Source organism: Ursus arctos, unplaced genomic scaffold (assembly GCF_023065955.2).
Source record: "Ursus arctos isolate Adak ecotype North America unplaced genomic scaffold, UrsArc2.0 scaffold_9, whole genome shotgun sequence".
Classification (NCBI taxonomy): Eukaryota; Metazoa; Chordata; class Mammalia; order Carnivora; family Ursidae; genus Ursus; species Ursus arctos.
In genome coordinates, this window is record NW_026623111.1 from 59,172,569 (window position 1) to 59,187,936 (window position 15,368).

General features: G+C 45.3%; 1 protein-coding gene across 1 annotated transcript; it reads right to left on the reverse strand.

The window, feature by feature from the left end:
• Positions 1–7,891: 7,891 nt before the first annotated feature.
• On the reverse strand, positions 7,892–12,023 carry SOWAHB (sosondowah ankyrin repeat domain family member B). The gene has a single exon (XM_026509909.4). It carries the CDS (start codon positions 11,688–11,690, stop codon positions 9,360–9,362), a length of 2,331 nt encoding a protein of 776 aa, XP_026365694.1. The 5' UTR covers positions 11,691–12,023; the 3' UTR covers positions 7,892–9,359.
• Between the last annotated feature and the right edge of the window lie 3,345 nt (positions 12,024–15,368).

Here is a 15,368-nt window from a genome sequence, read left to right on the forward strand (position 1 = left end):
TCCTTATCTGGAATTCTATATATAATACCCAATTCAAATGGAAAAAATAATAATACATTAGGTAAAAAAAACAAGTTGAAAACTATTATGCATAGCATGGTTTCATTTTTGTTGTAAAATCCGGAAGGATACACACAAAATATTATTAGTAATTACCTCCAGGTAGTGAAATGAGGGCAGCTTTTGTTTTCTTTTCTTCTCTTTACCTGCGTTATTTGATCTTTTTTACAACAAACATGTATTATTTGTATAACTTTTAAATTTCTTAAAATATACAAAAAGATATAAAATTTATAAAACTCAACCTATTGTCAACTGACTTTGGTTCCACGCATCTCAAATGCAGCTATGATGGATATTCGTAACGATACACAGAAAGCACGTGAAGATCTGAAGACTTTGAAACACATAAATTACTTTGTGTTTAGTTTTAGTGCCGAGTATATATAATTATAATCCAAGTATCTTAAACTGTTAATCATGTAAAGAATATGTGAGAAACCCCTATTAACTAGAATAATTTGCTAATCAAAGCAGTCTATTTCCCAAACCTACCAGATAATGGGAATATTTATTGTGGCGCCGTCCCACATCACAAAATACTTCTTCACTGACGTCTCCTCATAAAGAGTTTTCTATTTCCTTTTATGAACACCTGCAACCCATTACTTCAAAGCCATTATCCATCATAAGCCAGTATCTAGATACTGTGGCTTTAAATTTATAGAGGATGGGATTTCCTCAACTTTTCCCAACTCATAGAAAATGAATAAAGGCACAAGGAGTTTTGAATGGAAGAAAATACCACACAAAAGCCTCCACAACAGAATTTGAGTTGGAGATGTACCACAATGAAGAGGAAAACGTGAACTACGGTAGAAGAGCAGCCATCTTGTGCCCGCAGTGCTGGGATTGCCAGGTGATTCTTGTCCACCTGTTCCGCCGTGCTGCTCTTCCAGGTGGCCCTGAAGAAGCTTTTAGCAGGAAAACACCTGGACCCGAGAGACCACAAGAAGGTATAAGGTGACACACGTAATACAACTTCTGCCTACAGCAGTGCATCTTTCCCTGTGCTTAGAGAATTAATCCTTTTCTCAAAAAATCACAGGCTGTTCAGGATTAGGATTTAGTCTCTGCATTGGCTGCCTCATGCAGATACTTTCCTTTACTAATAATCTGGAAGATGTTTTGAACAAACACATCAAATCTTGTGGTGTTAGTACGAATAGATATAACCAATGCACTTTCTTATTATGCCCCTTTAGAATATACATGATGGGTGGGTGGAGGTGGTAACATAAGATATCAATAATACCCATAATTCAGATTTTCAATTACTTTAAAAACCTTAACAAGTAACAGATAGTCTTGAGGGGCACCTGGTTGGCTCAGTCGCTTAAGCCGCTGCCTTCAGCTCAGGTCATGATCTCGGGGGCCCTGCTTCTCCCTCTGCCCCTCCCCCCTGCTCGTTGTCTCCCTCTCTCCCTCTCTCTCATAAATAAAATCTTTAAAAACAAAACCGAAAACAAGTAGTCCTGAGTTTCAACCCCTTGTCAGTCCCTGACTAAATGCTATCCAGGCCAAGAACAAAGATCAGAAAAGAACATGCTTGTGAAAGATCGTCCACACTGGATTTCACACTGCTCCTGAAACAAATGCTTATACCTCAGTTTTGAAAAGTGGTCCCAGGATTCAGTTTTCCCATCTATGACAGACATCAGGAATCTTGCCCAAGAAATCCAGGGCAATATTCTGTTATCTCTTCACGATGAGTAGAAAGATGGCTTCACGGGTTGGCTAATTATACACCATTAGGAAATGTTACTTAGGTCATATGCCCCTTAGGAATCAAGAATTAAAATCACTACAGTGAGAGATTTGGCCTCAGGATAAAGTAAAATCGTTCTTCTATGGTTTTTCCCCCTATTTGCTGCTACCTGTTAGTAATATTGTACATTGTAGCCCCTTCCATTCTGAAGATCTGAGGTCAACTTGACGTTATTGCTATCTTTTTCTTCCTCTTTCTCCTCTCCTTTCCTCACAAAATGAAGGCTCACAGAGATTTCATATTTGGCAGAGAACCATTTAGGGCCACACCAGGTGAAAATTAGGAACACTCATTCAACATCCAGACACTGTAAAGGCATAGCTAGTCCTATGCAGGTGATGTATTCTAGTCCTTTCCAGAAAGAAAGGTCAATGTGACTTCCTGGACCATCAGTTCGGGCAAAGCTGTTGTCATCAGCTGAATGAATATTCATTTGCTCCCTTTTTAAAAAAAGATTTTATTTACTTATTTTAGAAAGAGAGAGTGAGAGAGAGGGCAGAGGGAGAGGGGGAGAGGGGGAGGGAGAGGGAGAAGGAGACTCCTCGCTGAGCAGGGAGCCTGACTGGGACTCCATCCCAGGACCCTGATCATGACCTGAGCGGAAGGCAGACCCTGAGCCACCCAGGCATCCCCACTTGCTCCCTTTTTAAAGTTCATTTTAATTAGAAACTCCAAATATTCTGATCTAAACAGCCTTATGTGATTTGGCAAGGCTAGGTCCTCAGACCACTAAGGAAATGGGTCTATTTCTGGCCTAATTCCTCCTGGCCTCAGCACTACCTTGGCTGGCTCGGTCTCTTAGGCAATGAGACCTCTCCTGGGATTGTGGTAAGTCTCTTAGTTCACCACATTCATGTCCCTGCAGCATTACCCTACTTGACAGCAAAGGACAGGAGCTCCCTAGAAAGCTAATTGTATTTGGGGACATAAACAGCAAAAAGCTTCAAGTCCTCTAAGATTAAAGATTATGGCTTCAGAAAATGTGATGGCATAGAAATACCTATTAGACACTGCTAGATTGGGGACTGTTTGCTCATCTGAATAGAAGAAATAGAACACAGAGAAGAATTAGACCCTCTCAAAACAGAGTGTGGGCTTTGGCCCCAACATCATTTTTCTTGCTTAATTGAGGCATAATTTATATATAGTTGTGCCTTTTTTTTTTTTAAACCCAACTCTTAAAAGTAGGAAAGAGGAATCAAACTTGGAGGTAGGGATCAAGAAGTACTATTTTTCAGACCAAAGAGAAGGAATAGTTTGATATGTTAGTTTTTTGGGGTTTTTTTAAGATTTTAAGTAATCTCTAGACGCAAAGTGGGGCTCAAACTTACAGCCCCAAGATCAAGAGTTGCATCTGCACCAACTGAGCCAGCCAGGCGCCCCAGTGTCAATAATTTTTAATCCACTTCAGTTTGACCAAGTTATTGGAATTTTGATAAAGTTTACTACATAGTTGAATTTAGATATTTTAAATTTCAAGTGATCGTGGCTTCACACAGCCATACACTCAACTTCCCATAAACCTCCCCTCGTCAGAGCTTTACCTGGATTTTAGTTCCAGGCCAGAACAGAGCTGCTAATTGGACAAGTGTTAGTTTATGTGACTTCAATTAGATATAATTGTTTAATGACATATCATAATAGCTAATGATTGTTACACACAATCATAGAGGGTTAGTTAAATAGACGTTTTCATCCGAAAAGAGAAACGCAAGCGTCTTTTTATGTAAGAGCATAAGGAAAAATAATTGATTAGCGAATCTTGTTCTCGTAGCACCTTTTTAATCAGCTAGAGGATTTTTTTTGTCTTCAGCATAGATGGAAATTTAAAGTGAACAGTATATTTTGAATGGTGTTAAAAATAGTAACAGCTAACGTATTCAAGATTGACTATGTGCCAGGCATTTTTTAAGGGCTTTGTATTTAATTTACTTGATCCTCTCAAAAAAAAAAAAAATCTTAAAAATGAGAAAATTGTGAAGTTGAGGTCTTGTCCAAGCCAGGACAAGAACCCAAGGCAACCTAGCTTCATTGTCATCAGCTTAAGTACTGTACTTTCCTATGCTTTCGTTACACGTTTTTAATCGTTTGCTCGATGCCGACAAACACAAGCCCGCACTTCAGCACTGCGGTGCTGACCAGCCTGCACAGAGTTTTACACTCTTAGATCAGCATCACCAGGAACCTAGACTCTCATCACAGTAATGAAATGAATAATCACTGAACCAGGGCATTTTACAGATGAAAGGAAATAGAGTCTTTTAGATCTTACCTAATTCTTTCTAATTCTTATCAACCAAATCAGCCCCTCCCAACCAGAATTTGCCTTGTAGACATCCGATCTAATCTACCTTACCCAGCTGCTTGAGTCAACATTCCTATTATTTCCTTTTTTTCCCCTAAAGATTTTATTTATTTATTTGACAGAGATAGAGACAGCCAGCAAGAGAGGGAACACAAGCAGGGGGAGTGGGAGAGGAAGAAGCAGGCTTCCAGCAGAAGAGCCCGACATGGGGCTCGATCCCAGAACGCCGGGATCACACCCTGAGCTGAAGGCAGACGCTTAACTGCTGTGCCACCCAGGCGCCTCCATTCCTATTATTTCCAATATGAATCTAAGACACTATAATAACTGATCTCTGCTTCTTGTTTGTCTCCCTTACAATAGCAAGAGGAATCTGTTTCACTTTAAGCCTACATATATCATTCCCCTGTCAATGGCTTCATGTCAATGCATTCAACTGTCAATGGCTTCCTGCATCGGTGGTTCTCAAACCTGTACAGGATTTTATTGTGGTGATGGTTGTGAATATACTAAAAACCACTGAACTGTATGTTTTATATAGGTGATTTGTTTGGTATGTGATTTGTATCTCAATGGTATGTCTACAAATTTACAATCAAAAGCATCTGGAAGTCTTGGCATGCTATGTGTAACATCCTGCAATGTTGAACCATAAGCAATTTTACTAGCAGGAAATAAGACTGGTATATACCATATATATTCATAAGATTGAAATTCACTACTTTGCAACTATGTCTAGAAAAAAGGCAGGTAGTTGATCCAAGATTATCAACAGTTTCTGATGTTGCCTTTAATATTCAATTGTCATTTGTTAAAGTATTTTATTGCCTTCCACTCCTTCCTAGCAAACAAGCATTAACAACACTGAAGATATAAGAAAAAATTTGAAAGGGAAACTTTTAAATTGACCACATCCTGTCTAATACATTGAAATCTATTTTTGTCTTCTTATGAGGGCTTTAAGAAAACATCAGTACTTGCCATAAGACTAAGGTTTTCTGGAGGGTTTTGACAATTCACGGCTTCCTAGAAAATGCCTATGTTCCTCGGCATAGCACAAAAGACCGTTTTTTCAACGTGGCCTTAAATTCCCTTTTCATTTTTGTCTCTTTCCACACCCCCTCACTTCTGCCACACAGCAGTGACTGTGTATTCCCCACAGCCACAAGTGTCCAAGTAACCCCCAAACACACCCTGCAGCTTTACTCAAGTTCCTTCCTTCTTCTGGAATATTCTTTCCTCCCTTCTCCACTTGGCCCTTCAAAGGCCGTCTAACTTCTATTTTATCTTCTTGACTTCCCTGGTCCAGGAAAGTGCCGTGAGAACGGGAAACATGTATATCTTAGTAGATGTTGAATTTCCAGGATAAGCATAGCGCCTAGTATAAAGAAAATGTCTATGAATATCCCTTTCTCTGTATTCTCAGAGTCTAGATGCACACATCTATCTACGTACCTCGTTGTGCTGCTGAAATTATTTTTCAGTGACCCTCCTTCCCCAGTAGACTGTGAGTTGTTGAAGGCAGGGATTGTATCTTTATCACATAGTAAGGTGTCGTAAATACCTGCTAAATTCTGATGAGTTCAAAACACATTCTCCAATCTCCAGATATTCAAAGTCTTCAGGAAAAATAAAACATTCAAACAATTTACTAAAATTGCATGTGGCAAAAACTGTAAGTGAGGCGTGTACACAGTATTACGAGAATTCTGACGGAAGAGCTATACATATTCTGGTTGGAGGTGTTTATCCTGGAAACTTCTTAGAGGCTTGACAGTTGAGCTGTCCCCCCCAAAATAAGGGTAAGATCACCAGTTCAACAATGAAAGGGAGCTGAGGGAATTCAGCCTGAGACAGAAACTGAGAGGGTGGGGCCATTAGCACTCCAATGGGTCTGGTGTGGCTTGAGTATTGGGTTCATGGCAGGGAGTGGTTGTCAGGAGGCTGGAAAAATGTGCTGGGCCTGCCAGCTCTCCTAGCCTGGACTTTATGACTTGAGCACGAGAATGACACAATCAGATTTGTATTTTACTCTGCTCTCAACACCCTCTTCCGCCCTGCCCCCTCCTAACATATATGGTGACCATGTAAGAGAGTTGACCAAAGTCATAGGTGTGATGCATGGACAAAGGCCAAAGGGACCTGAACCCTCATGAGAATCAACTTGAGACCCACACTGTGTTCTAACCAGTGAACCATCAGTCAACACCAGCGCTGTGCAAATCACGCACTGAAGCAGACGTCAGGAATGTGGTAGAACCAATAAAGCTGGTTTCTTCGGAAAGCCAGCAACATTCACTTGAAGATTCCCCACCTCCATGAAGCCCTTGCTGATTTTCCCAGCCCAAGGAAATCTCTCCTCTGAAAGTCTCTGGAGCACTTAATTTTGTACTTAGGACACTTTGAAAATTTTTTCTTGCATTGTGGTTGCTTTGTTCTCATTCCTGGTATCACCTTTTTCCTCTTCATCTCATTTTAAAAGCTTGTGTCTAATACAATGCAGCTTTAAGAGACACCTTGGGAGCAAGATAAGGTATAAATCAATCAGCAACAAATCTTGTTAGATTTTAAGTTAAGATAAATTGTTAGATTTTACGTTTCAAGAAGCATGAGGTCACATCCCACTCACCTTTGTAAACCCCTTGGCAAAACATATTTGTTGAATAAATTGATGTTGTGATGATAATATGATAAAGTAAAAATATTCTTTGGCTTTTAAAGGAAGTTGATATTTAACTTTTTTCCCCCTTGAAAATCACTCACTTAGTAGAGTATTTATATAGTTGTTCATCTTTTAGTCTTTCAAATTTCATCTCTCCTAACCATGCCCCCACTGTCTGGGGTGTTGCTTTTTTCTTGATACGATTTGCCAAAGCTTCATCTATTATACGGGTCTTTTGGGAAGAAACAAACCTTCGACTTATTTATTATGCCTATCTTGTGTTTGTTTTCTCATAGAACAGAGATATATTTATTTCAGCAAAATTATAAAGTAAAACTCCAAAGAAAGAAAAATATTTGACACTCACTGAAACACAATTTTGTATGAAGAAAGTCAACAGTAATCGGCATACACTTTGGAAAACAGTGTGAAGTTCCCTCAAAAAGTTAAAAATAGAGCTACCCTATGACCCAGCAATTGCACTACTGGGTATTTACCCCAAAGATACGGGTGTAGTGAAGAGAAGGGCCATATGCACCCCAATGTTCATAGCAGCATTGTCCATAATAGCTAAATTGTGGAAGGAGCCTAGATGCCCTTGAACAGATGACTGGATTAAGAAGATGTGGTCCATATATACAATGGAATATTACTCAGCTATCAGAAAGAACGATTACACAACATTTGCAGCAACATGGACAGGACTGGAGGAGACTATGCTAAGTGAAATAAGTCAAGCAGAGAAAGACAATTATCATATGGTTTCACTCGTTTATGGAACATAAGAAATAGGAAGATCGGTAGGAGAAGGAAGGTAAGAATGAAGGGGGGTAAACAGAAGGGGGAATGAACCATGAGAGACTATGGACTCTGGGAAACAAACTGAGGGCTTCAGAGGGGAGGGGGTGGGGGACTGGGATAGGTCGGTGATGGGTAGTAAGGAGGGCATGTATTGCATGGTGCACTGGGTATTATACGCAAATAATGAACCATGGAACACTACATCAAAAACTAATGATGTACTGTATGGTGACTAACATAACATAATAAAAAATTAAAAAAAAAAAACAGTAATCAGCATAAGTACAATAACGTATAAAGATACCTTGATATTTTAATGGGGGAAAATACCCAGAAGAAACACACAAATACTGTGAAAATACAATATCATTGCCACAGCACATGAAAACATTCCATAAAAAATGAACGATTTCCATATGGACATTTAACTTTTCAGCCCTCTAAATTTATATTCTGAAATCTTGATATTATTGCAATGTACAGAGTAACCATTCTCTCATTCCACGGACCCATCACAAGCAATTACAAGGAATACTTCCTGTTACAGACACAGCACTTCAAGGCTAATATTTAATCTTAATTGGCATCAAGTTTAGTGCAAATACAATTATATTTTCAGCAGCTTAGAAAATTCCTGGTGGGGGAGCATCCACCTCTTAACCCTTATTGCTTCCCCAGAATATGAATGTTGGCCATTCAATCCTATTGAGAACTACTAATGCTGATTTTGCCATTTGTTACACAAGGAGTTTCCATGAAAGATGGTTCAGCAACTATGCAAATGAGCCAGCAGCTTTTACATTTGGAAAGTTTCCCTTAGGTTGATTTTTTTTAAAGCAGGGCCTGAATGTCAGTCATAACTGGATCTTACCTAACTGCTTCTTTGATCATGGAGAGGAGACCCAAACAAGGCACCAATCATCTCACACAGTAGCCACCTTAGGTTGCATTCAAAGGAAGACCCGAAGACAGGCCTAAGGAATCTCTTAGATCAAGTTCTACCCTCCAGTGATAATTTTATTTTCACTGATTCAGGAAGGAAGGAAGGAAGGAAGGAAGGAAGGAAGGAAGGAAGGAAGGAAGGGAGGGAGGGAGGAAGGGAAGATGGAAAGAAGGAAGGGAGGGAGGAAGGAAGGGAAGACAGGAGAGAGGGACGGAGGGGAGGAATGGCGGAAGAAGGAGGGAAGGAAGGAAGGAAGAAAGAGGGAAGGAAGAAGGAGGGAGGGAAGAAGGGAAGAAAAAGAGAAAAAGGAGAAAGCAGGAACTATCTGATTTCGAACCTGGTGCTCTCCACTCTCAGCCAAGGTTTATTCTCCAAACGAATAGAAGCCAGAGAGCTACTAGCCAGAGAGATTTTGTTTGAGCTTCAGCAAACCCTTGAATTGCCTCCCTTTTTCTTAGACATATGTTCCCTCTGTAGCGAAGGCCTGGGGTAACTGCTTCGGAAAACAGCATGGCTCACTGTGCCCAGATCTGTGCTGGCGAGGGAAGAGGAAGAATCCCTCCTGGGTTTTAAGCACCTGCCTCTGTCCTGTGCCTAGGTTTCACTGGCCCAAAGACTTGAGCTGTCAGAAAGCCTGGATGACCCCTGCGGTCTGGGATGTGCTGACATAAAGTCCAGGCGGGTAAACACCAGGGAGGCCATCTCACACGATCTCTTTCTTACCAACTCCTCAGCAATTTTTCTACTGCCCCTGAATGTTCTCACTGAACAACTCAAGGATCAGGGTGTGGTGGCTGCATGCTCGAAAGAAGGGATCACCTCAGTCACTGTACTCTTCTCTTTCCCTTGGATTAGGGAATTTCTCATACTGGTTGGCCAATTTCCATTTGCTGTGCTGATTTTTGAGGAGTGCAGCAAAGGAAGTCTTCCGGGTGATATTTCTAGATAATTCCCGGCTCTTGGCTTTCCTGGTGGGGGAAGAGCTTCGGACTAAAGGGTACACAGGGAAAATGGGCCTGCCCCGCGGGGCTTCCAGTAGCTGCCATATCTCCCCAGAGGTATTACTGGTCAGATACTGCCATGGCTTCTTCCCACTGCTGTCCCGGACATTCACTCGAGAAGCCAACCTTTGCACTAGCAGTTTGATGACTCCCTGGTGGCCATGAATGGCTGCAAGGTGCAGAGGGGTATATCCACAACTGGACTTCACATTTACATCAAGAGCAATCCCTGCTTTCTGTGTGCTGGAGACAAAGTCCTGAAGGGCCCTGAGGTCACCATGTTTGGCTATCCAGTGCAAGGCAGTGTACCCAGTCAAGAAGTCCTTGTGCAGAGCCAACTGGGGGTCCTCCCAAAACAAAGTCAACACCTGAATCCAAGAGCCACTGGCAAGCTTCACAATCCATTCATGCTCCCTAGCATCCAGGGGGACCGCAGATGACTTGTGCTCGGAAGGTCTATGTGGGACCAAGGCTGCAGACTCCTCCCCAGCCCGGGCCCAGGAGGTGTGCAGCCCACCCCGCTCAGCAACAGAAGCCTTAATGTCTGCAGGTCTTGGTATCAAAGCAGCATCCACTCTTGGGCTGGAGGCTGCTCCTGCCTTGGAGGGTTTCCTGGACCGTGGTGGGCGACGAGTCCTTTTCAGCAAGTCCTGCTCAAGATACTCCTCATCAGAAGAAGACAATTTGACTCTCCCTGCCTGAGAGCTCCTCCTCAGGGATCTCCTTAACTTGGGAGCTGGACAGGGCAAAGACTCCTGTGGGTGGCCTGCAAGGCCATTAGCCTCTGTTGAGACCTGCTGAGAGGTGTGACCATCCCCTCTGTTCCTGAGGCCCTGAAGGCTCTTGCTGGGGCTGCCCTCCTTTGGAGAAAGGCCTCCAGCTGGATTCCTGAGCTTTCTCCAATCTGGGGTTCCCAGAGCAACCTGAAGCCTCTCTTCAGAACCCCCAGGAGACTCTTTGGGCCCACTGCTGCTCTCCTCACTGCCGTGGCTCTCTTGGTCCACAAAGTCATCCAGATCTTGGAGGGACAGCTGACAACGAATGCTACGAAAGACTGTCAATGGAGGGTTCTCGGGGCAGGATTCCAGAACAACAGGAAGGACAGAATGAGAGGAAAGAGTGGGGTCTGGAGGCTCTGAGTTAGGTTCCCGGACGCAGAAGCTCAGCTCCGAGGGTAGCTGGAGGAAGTTGTCTGGCACCACTGACCAGGCTCTGATGGGGCCTTGGTCCCGGGCCTTGGGTATTTGGGGATGTCTAGCCACCCATTCCCAAGTGCGCTGTTGCTGCTGCTGCAGGGTGGAATAATGCAGGGAGTCCGGGGTCATCAGCTCTGGCCGGTCTCCCGGCGAGATAAGGCGGGACAGGAGAGCAGGCGGGGAAGCCGGGGTCCCAGCAGCCTCTACAGCTGCAGGGGGCGAGCAGGGCGCTGCGGGCACCGGTGCACGCTCAGCGGGCGCGCCTTCCGGCGGCTGCCTGGGAGCCCCGCGGTCATCCTGGGTCGGCGGGGCACGCGCCGGCTTCTCCCCGGCGGTGGCGGGGTCCGGGACTGCACCGAGCACCTGCTCCCCTGGCAGTCCCTCCAGGCTGTTTTGGAGACACTCCCAGCAGCAGCGGCCCTGTGTCTCCGCCGCGGCGCACCTCGCTCCTGCCCTGTGGCCAGAGCCGCCCCTGCGGCCGCCGCCTCCCCGGGCTGCCTCCCGGGTGCGGCTGGCTGCGAGTCCATTGCAACCTGAGTGCGCCGCCCGGGCTGCGGCACCTGCAGGCTCCTCCTCTGGCTCCTTGTCTCGCCGCCGCCTCCTCGGCGGCTGCGGCGCCTGCTCTGCCCCGCGCGCGTCCCAGGACGCAGCTCCCCCTGCAGGGGCGGCGGCCGCGGGCGGGTCTCGGGGTCGCTGCAGCCCCTCCTCCCCCAAAAGGTCCCTGTACCTCCTCTTGAGCACCACATACTTGGTGCCGTCGGGGTCCTGGCGCACTGCGGCGACCGAGTTGACGAAGCCCTTAAAGAGCTCGCGGCGGCGCTGGTGTTGGCTGGGGGGCGCGTCGGGGTCTCGGAGAAAGCTCTTGAAGTGGCTCAGCAAGGCGGCGTTGGTCACTCTTCCCCCGGCCTGGCACAGAAAATCCAGTAGTGCCTCCTGGCTTAACTCTCGGGCCATCGCTGCCTTGTCGTCTCCTGGCCCCGGGTGTCAGCTTTTCGCTCTCCCTGCCAGCCGAAACCCGGGACTGTCCTGTGTCACCTGCGCCCGGGGCGGCGCCACCCGCCTCCATCGGCCGTGGAGGGCGGCGCTGCTTGCAGCCCCCGAGCGCGCCAAGAGCAGCGCGATTTCCCCGGGAAGTGGCCCCCGGGTTGAGCCCCCGCACCCAGCCGGGGTAGGAGAGGGCGGCTCCCCCGCCGCCCCTGCGCGACGCTGGCCTCTCGCAGCGAGTCCCCGCAGCGAAAGTTCCCGGGATAGGTCGGAGTCGGTTTCACCTGCGTCCTTGCGACGCCTCCCCGGCTCTGGGGGAAGGGCCCGGCCCGCCTCCTCCTGTCCTTCCGCCCTCTGAGGTCTCCCGAGCCCTGCCACCTATCCCAGATGAGTCAGGCTGCCCGAGCCAGAGAGCGCGGTAGGTGAGTCGCCAGCAAGCGCGAGCCGACAGCGAACCGCTCTGCAGAACGCACAGCCCCTCCCGGGCGGGGAAAGGGAAGGCAGGTAAGCGAGCGGCCGCTCCTTTCGGTCTCGGCCACGTAGGAAACGAAAGCATGGAGAAGCTGTTCCTCCCTTCTCTCTGTACTGCATAAGTTCTGGCGAAAGCGTTGCCTGGGGAAGAAGGTGTAAATTTACTGGCATTCTGCGGTCTCCCAAAAAGGTGCCTTTATTAACGCTCTGGGGTGGTAATTTCAGATTCCCTAAGGCAGTATCGAGGTCCGGGGAACTCAGTTTGCATCCCAACCAAGCCTTTCTTCATCTAGACAGACTGCTGGGGCTGCTTCTCACACCTAAGTCTGTACTGAAAAGAGAAATCACGCTTCAAGTTACTGGTTGGTTTCGGCCTTTCTTTTTCCTAGTAATTGTCTCACGTTAAGGAAAAATCGGTTTGATAGTTGATTGCCCCAGCAGCTCTAAAGGAACAGGAGTCATGCAGTGAAGGTATTTGTTGTTTAATGTTACTTTGTTTTTATTTACTTCAAAGTTTGTGAACAGAAAAGATTTTTGTACAGTCCCTCTGTGTTGGCTTGAGTGGTGTTGTCATTTCTCTCCGAATGTAAGGTTCCCCCACTCCCACCCCCACCTGGCACGTTGGAAGTGGTAAGCATATTGTAAGCTTGCCTGATTTGACCCCACTGCTCCAAACCTTAGAATGACCGCTTGACTCTCATTCTCCATTGAGAGGTTGCAGACTTTCTGATTCCAAGTCCATTTGTATACCAGAGCTGTCTTTTTCACTGGCCTCAAGACACATCGCTTTTCCTAACAGCTGCTTTGCCCTTTCATTTGATCTGTCCACTTCTTGGTCTGGCCCTTTCTTTAATTGAGGTTTTTGAGGTGCAATCCTGTTTGACAGTCCTGTTTCCATGTCCAAGATACTTTCATCATTTAATCTATTTACCTTTATGGTTCCGTGCCTTCCCCTAAGCAACATTTCCTATCATAAAGTCTCTATTTTCTCCTGCCATGTCATACTCCTTTTCTCCCCTATACTCCCCGTTATCTTTCCACTTTTCCTTCTGCCCTATTTTTGGTTGTTTCATGAGTCCCTGTCCTATTTGCTAAGGGACGGCACTGAAAGTACATTGGCCCTACAATTGTCCACATAGACCCATCTTAGAGACTGCCACATAGGCCACGTTAGCTGAGCTTCATCTCAAGTCCCCAGTAGTACCCTGGTAGTTTTCCATGAATGAATTGGAATCCTTGGCTTTAAGTTATCTAGGTCAGAAAGAAGAACTGGGAAAATTTTCTGTCTATTTTTGGCATTTTCTGTAATTCAAACCCAATACTGGGTTGAGAGGAGGGATAGTGGTTTTCGCTGAGGAGGAACATTAACCTCAGGCTTTTAGGATGGTTATTAAAATCAAAATTTTGTTTTAAATTTTAGCTTCCTTTTGTGTTTATTTCCTGGGGTGGAGTCTTGATAGGACTGAGAGGCATGTCCACACCTAGGGCAGGAGGGAGTCCAAATGGTAAATTCAGGCGGGTATTTTAGAGCAGCAAGTGGAAACTACCTCCCTGCCCCCTTTGGTATTTTTCAAAACTTCTGGTTAAAAAAAGGGGTTTTGGGGCAAGGAGGAGTGATGATATGGACTTGAAGCGCTTGACTAGGGAGAAAGAAAAGGCGCCTCAAGGCATGGTTGTTGGAGTCAGATTATCTTTAGTTAAGGGTGGAATTAGAAGGTCTGAGGAGCAGAAGCAGGGAAAGAGAAGAAAAAAAATCCAATTGCCTTAGATTTCTGGGTGCACAGGGCTTTAGCATCCAGACCCTCTCTCCTCCTTTTTCTCTCTTTTGTCCCGGGTTGCAGGATGGTTAATTAGAATGTTCTTCACCTTACCTCCAGGAGCATTTTTATGCCTCTCTCATGTACAGTACATTATTTCCAAAAATATTTATGGAGCAGCCATGCTGTTCTGGCATTACTGGATATGGGTATAAAGAAGAAGCCGTGCTCGAGAACTCTCTATTTGTTGGGAGCAACAAACAAGAGAAATGGCATGAACCTGTGTGAAGGGACTTAACAGAGATGTGCACCAGATGCTGGAGAAGTTGAGGGGTGGTGCATAAAGGAAGAACCCAGGCTTAGCCTGGGCGATCAGGGCAATTTTCCAGTAAAAGGCAACTTTGAGTAGGAGAGATGAGGGAGAGGCAGAGGAAACATTGTGCAAAAGCACAAAGATCTGGCTCAGCACGGCATATTTGGGGAACTAACTGCAAATAGAACTACTTGGCTTTAAAGAAGACAATGTGTGTGGATGTGCAGGAAAGGAGACTGGCAAAGTAGGACAGAGTCAGAAAACGAAGGCCTGGAGTGGGGGGGGGGGAGTTTTGAAGAATTTTGGGGAAGGTAGTGACCTGACCCTATTCATACTTCAGAAAGATCATTCCGGAGGCAGTGCTGGTTTGGAATCATGACCCATATTAACAAGTAAAAATAGCGCATTGCAGAACAGAAGTGTATTTAACCAAATTTAAGATGCCATGGGTTGTAGGATACATTTTGGTTTCAGAGATGTTAAATATTAGGGGTGGGGGAAGTGCCTCTTAAAGTACAAGAAATACAGGGGCACCTGAGTTGCTCGGTTGGTTGAGCCTCCCGCTCTTGATTTTGGCTCAGGTCATGATCTCAGGGTGGTGGGATTGAGCCCCATATTGACTCGAGATCAGCACAGAGTCTGCTGGAGATTCTCTCCCTCTCTGTGTGCCCCTCCCCCTGCTCACATGGGTATGTTCTCTCTAAATAAATAAATAAATATATAAATAAATAGGATCTTTTTTTTTTTTAAAGATTTTATTTATTTATGTGACAGAGAGACAGCCAGCGAGAGAGGGTACAGAGCAGGCGAGTGAGAGAGGAAGAAGCAGGCTCCCAGCAGAGGAGCCCGATGTGGGACTCGATCCCGGAACGCCAGGATCACGCCCTGAGCGGAAGGCAGACGCTTTAACGACTGCATTACCCAGGCGCCCCAATAAATAGGATCTTTTAAAAAAAATAAAGTAGAAGAAATACAGCACATTTAGTATCATATTTTTAGGGAAAAAAGGCTTATTTGGGAGTAAGATTTGAGGACTGGATTGGGGTGACTAACTTTTCCCTTATAACCTTATAAAATTTTAGCTATTTTACAATGAAAGTATATTAC

Excerpts from the sequence above, each read along its gene's own strand:
- SOWAHB (XM_026509909.4), bottom strand. The coding sequence starts at position 11,690 with ATGGCCCGAGAGTTAAGCCAGGAGGCACTACTGGATTTTCTGTGCCAG.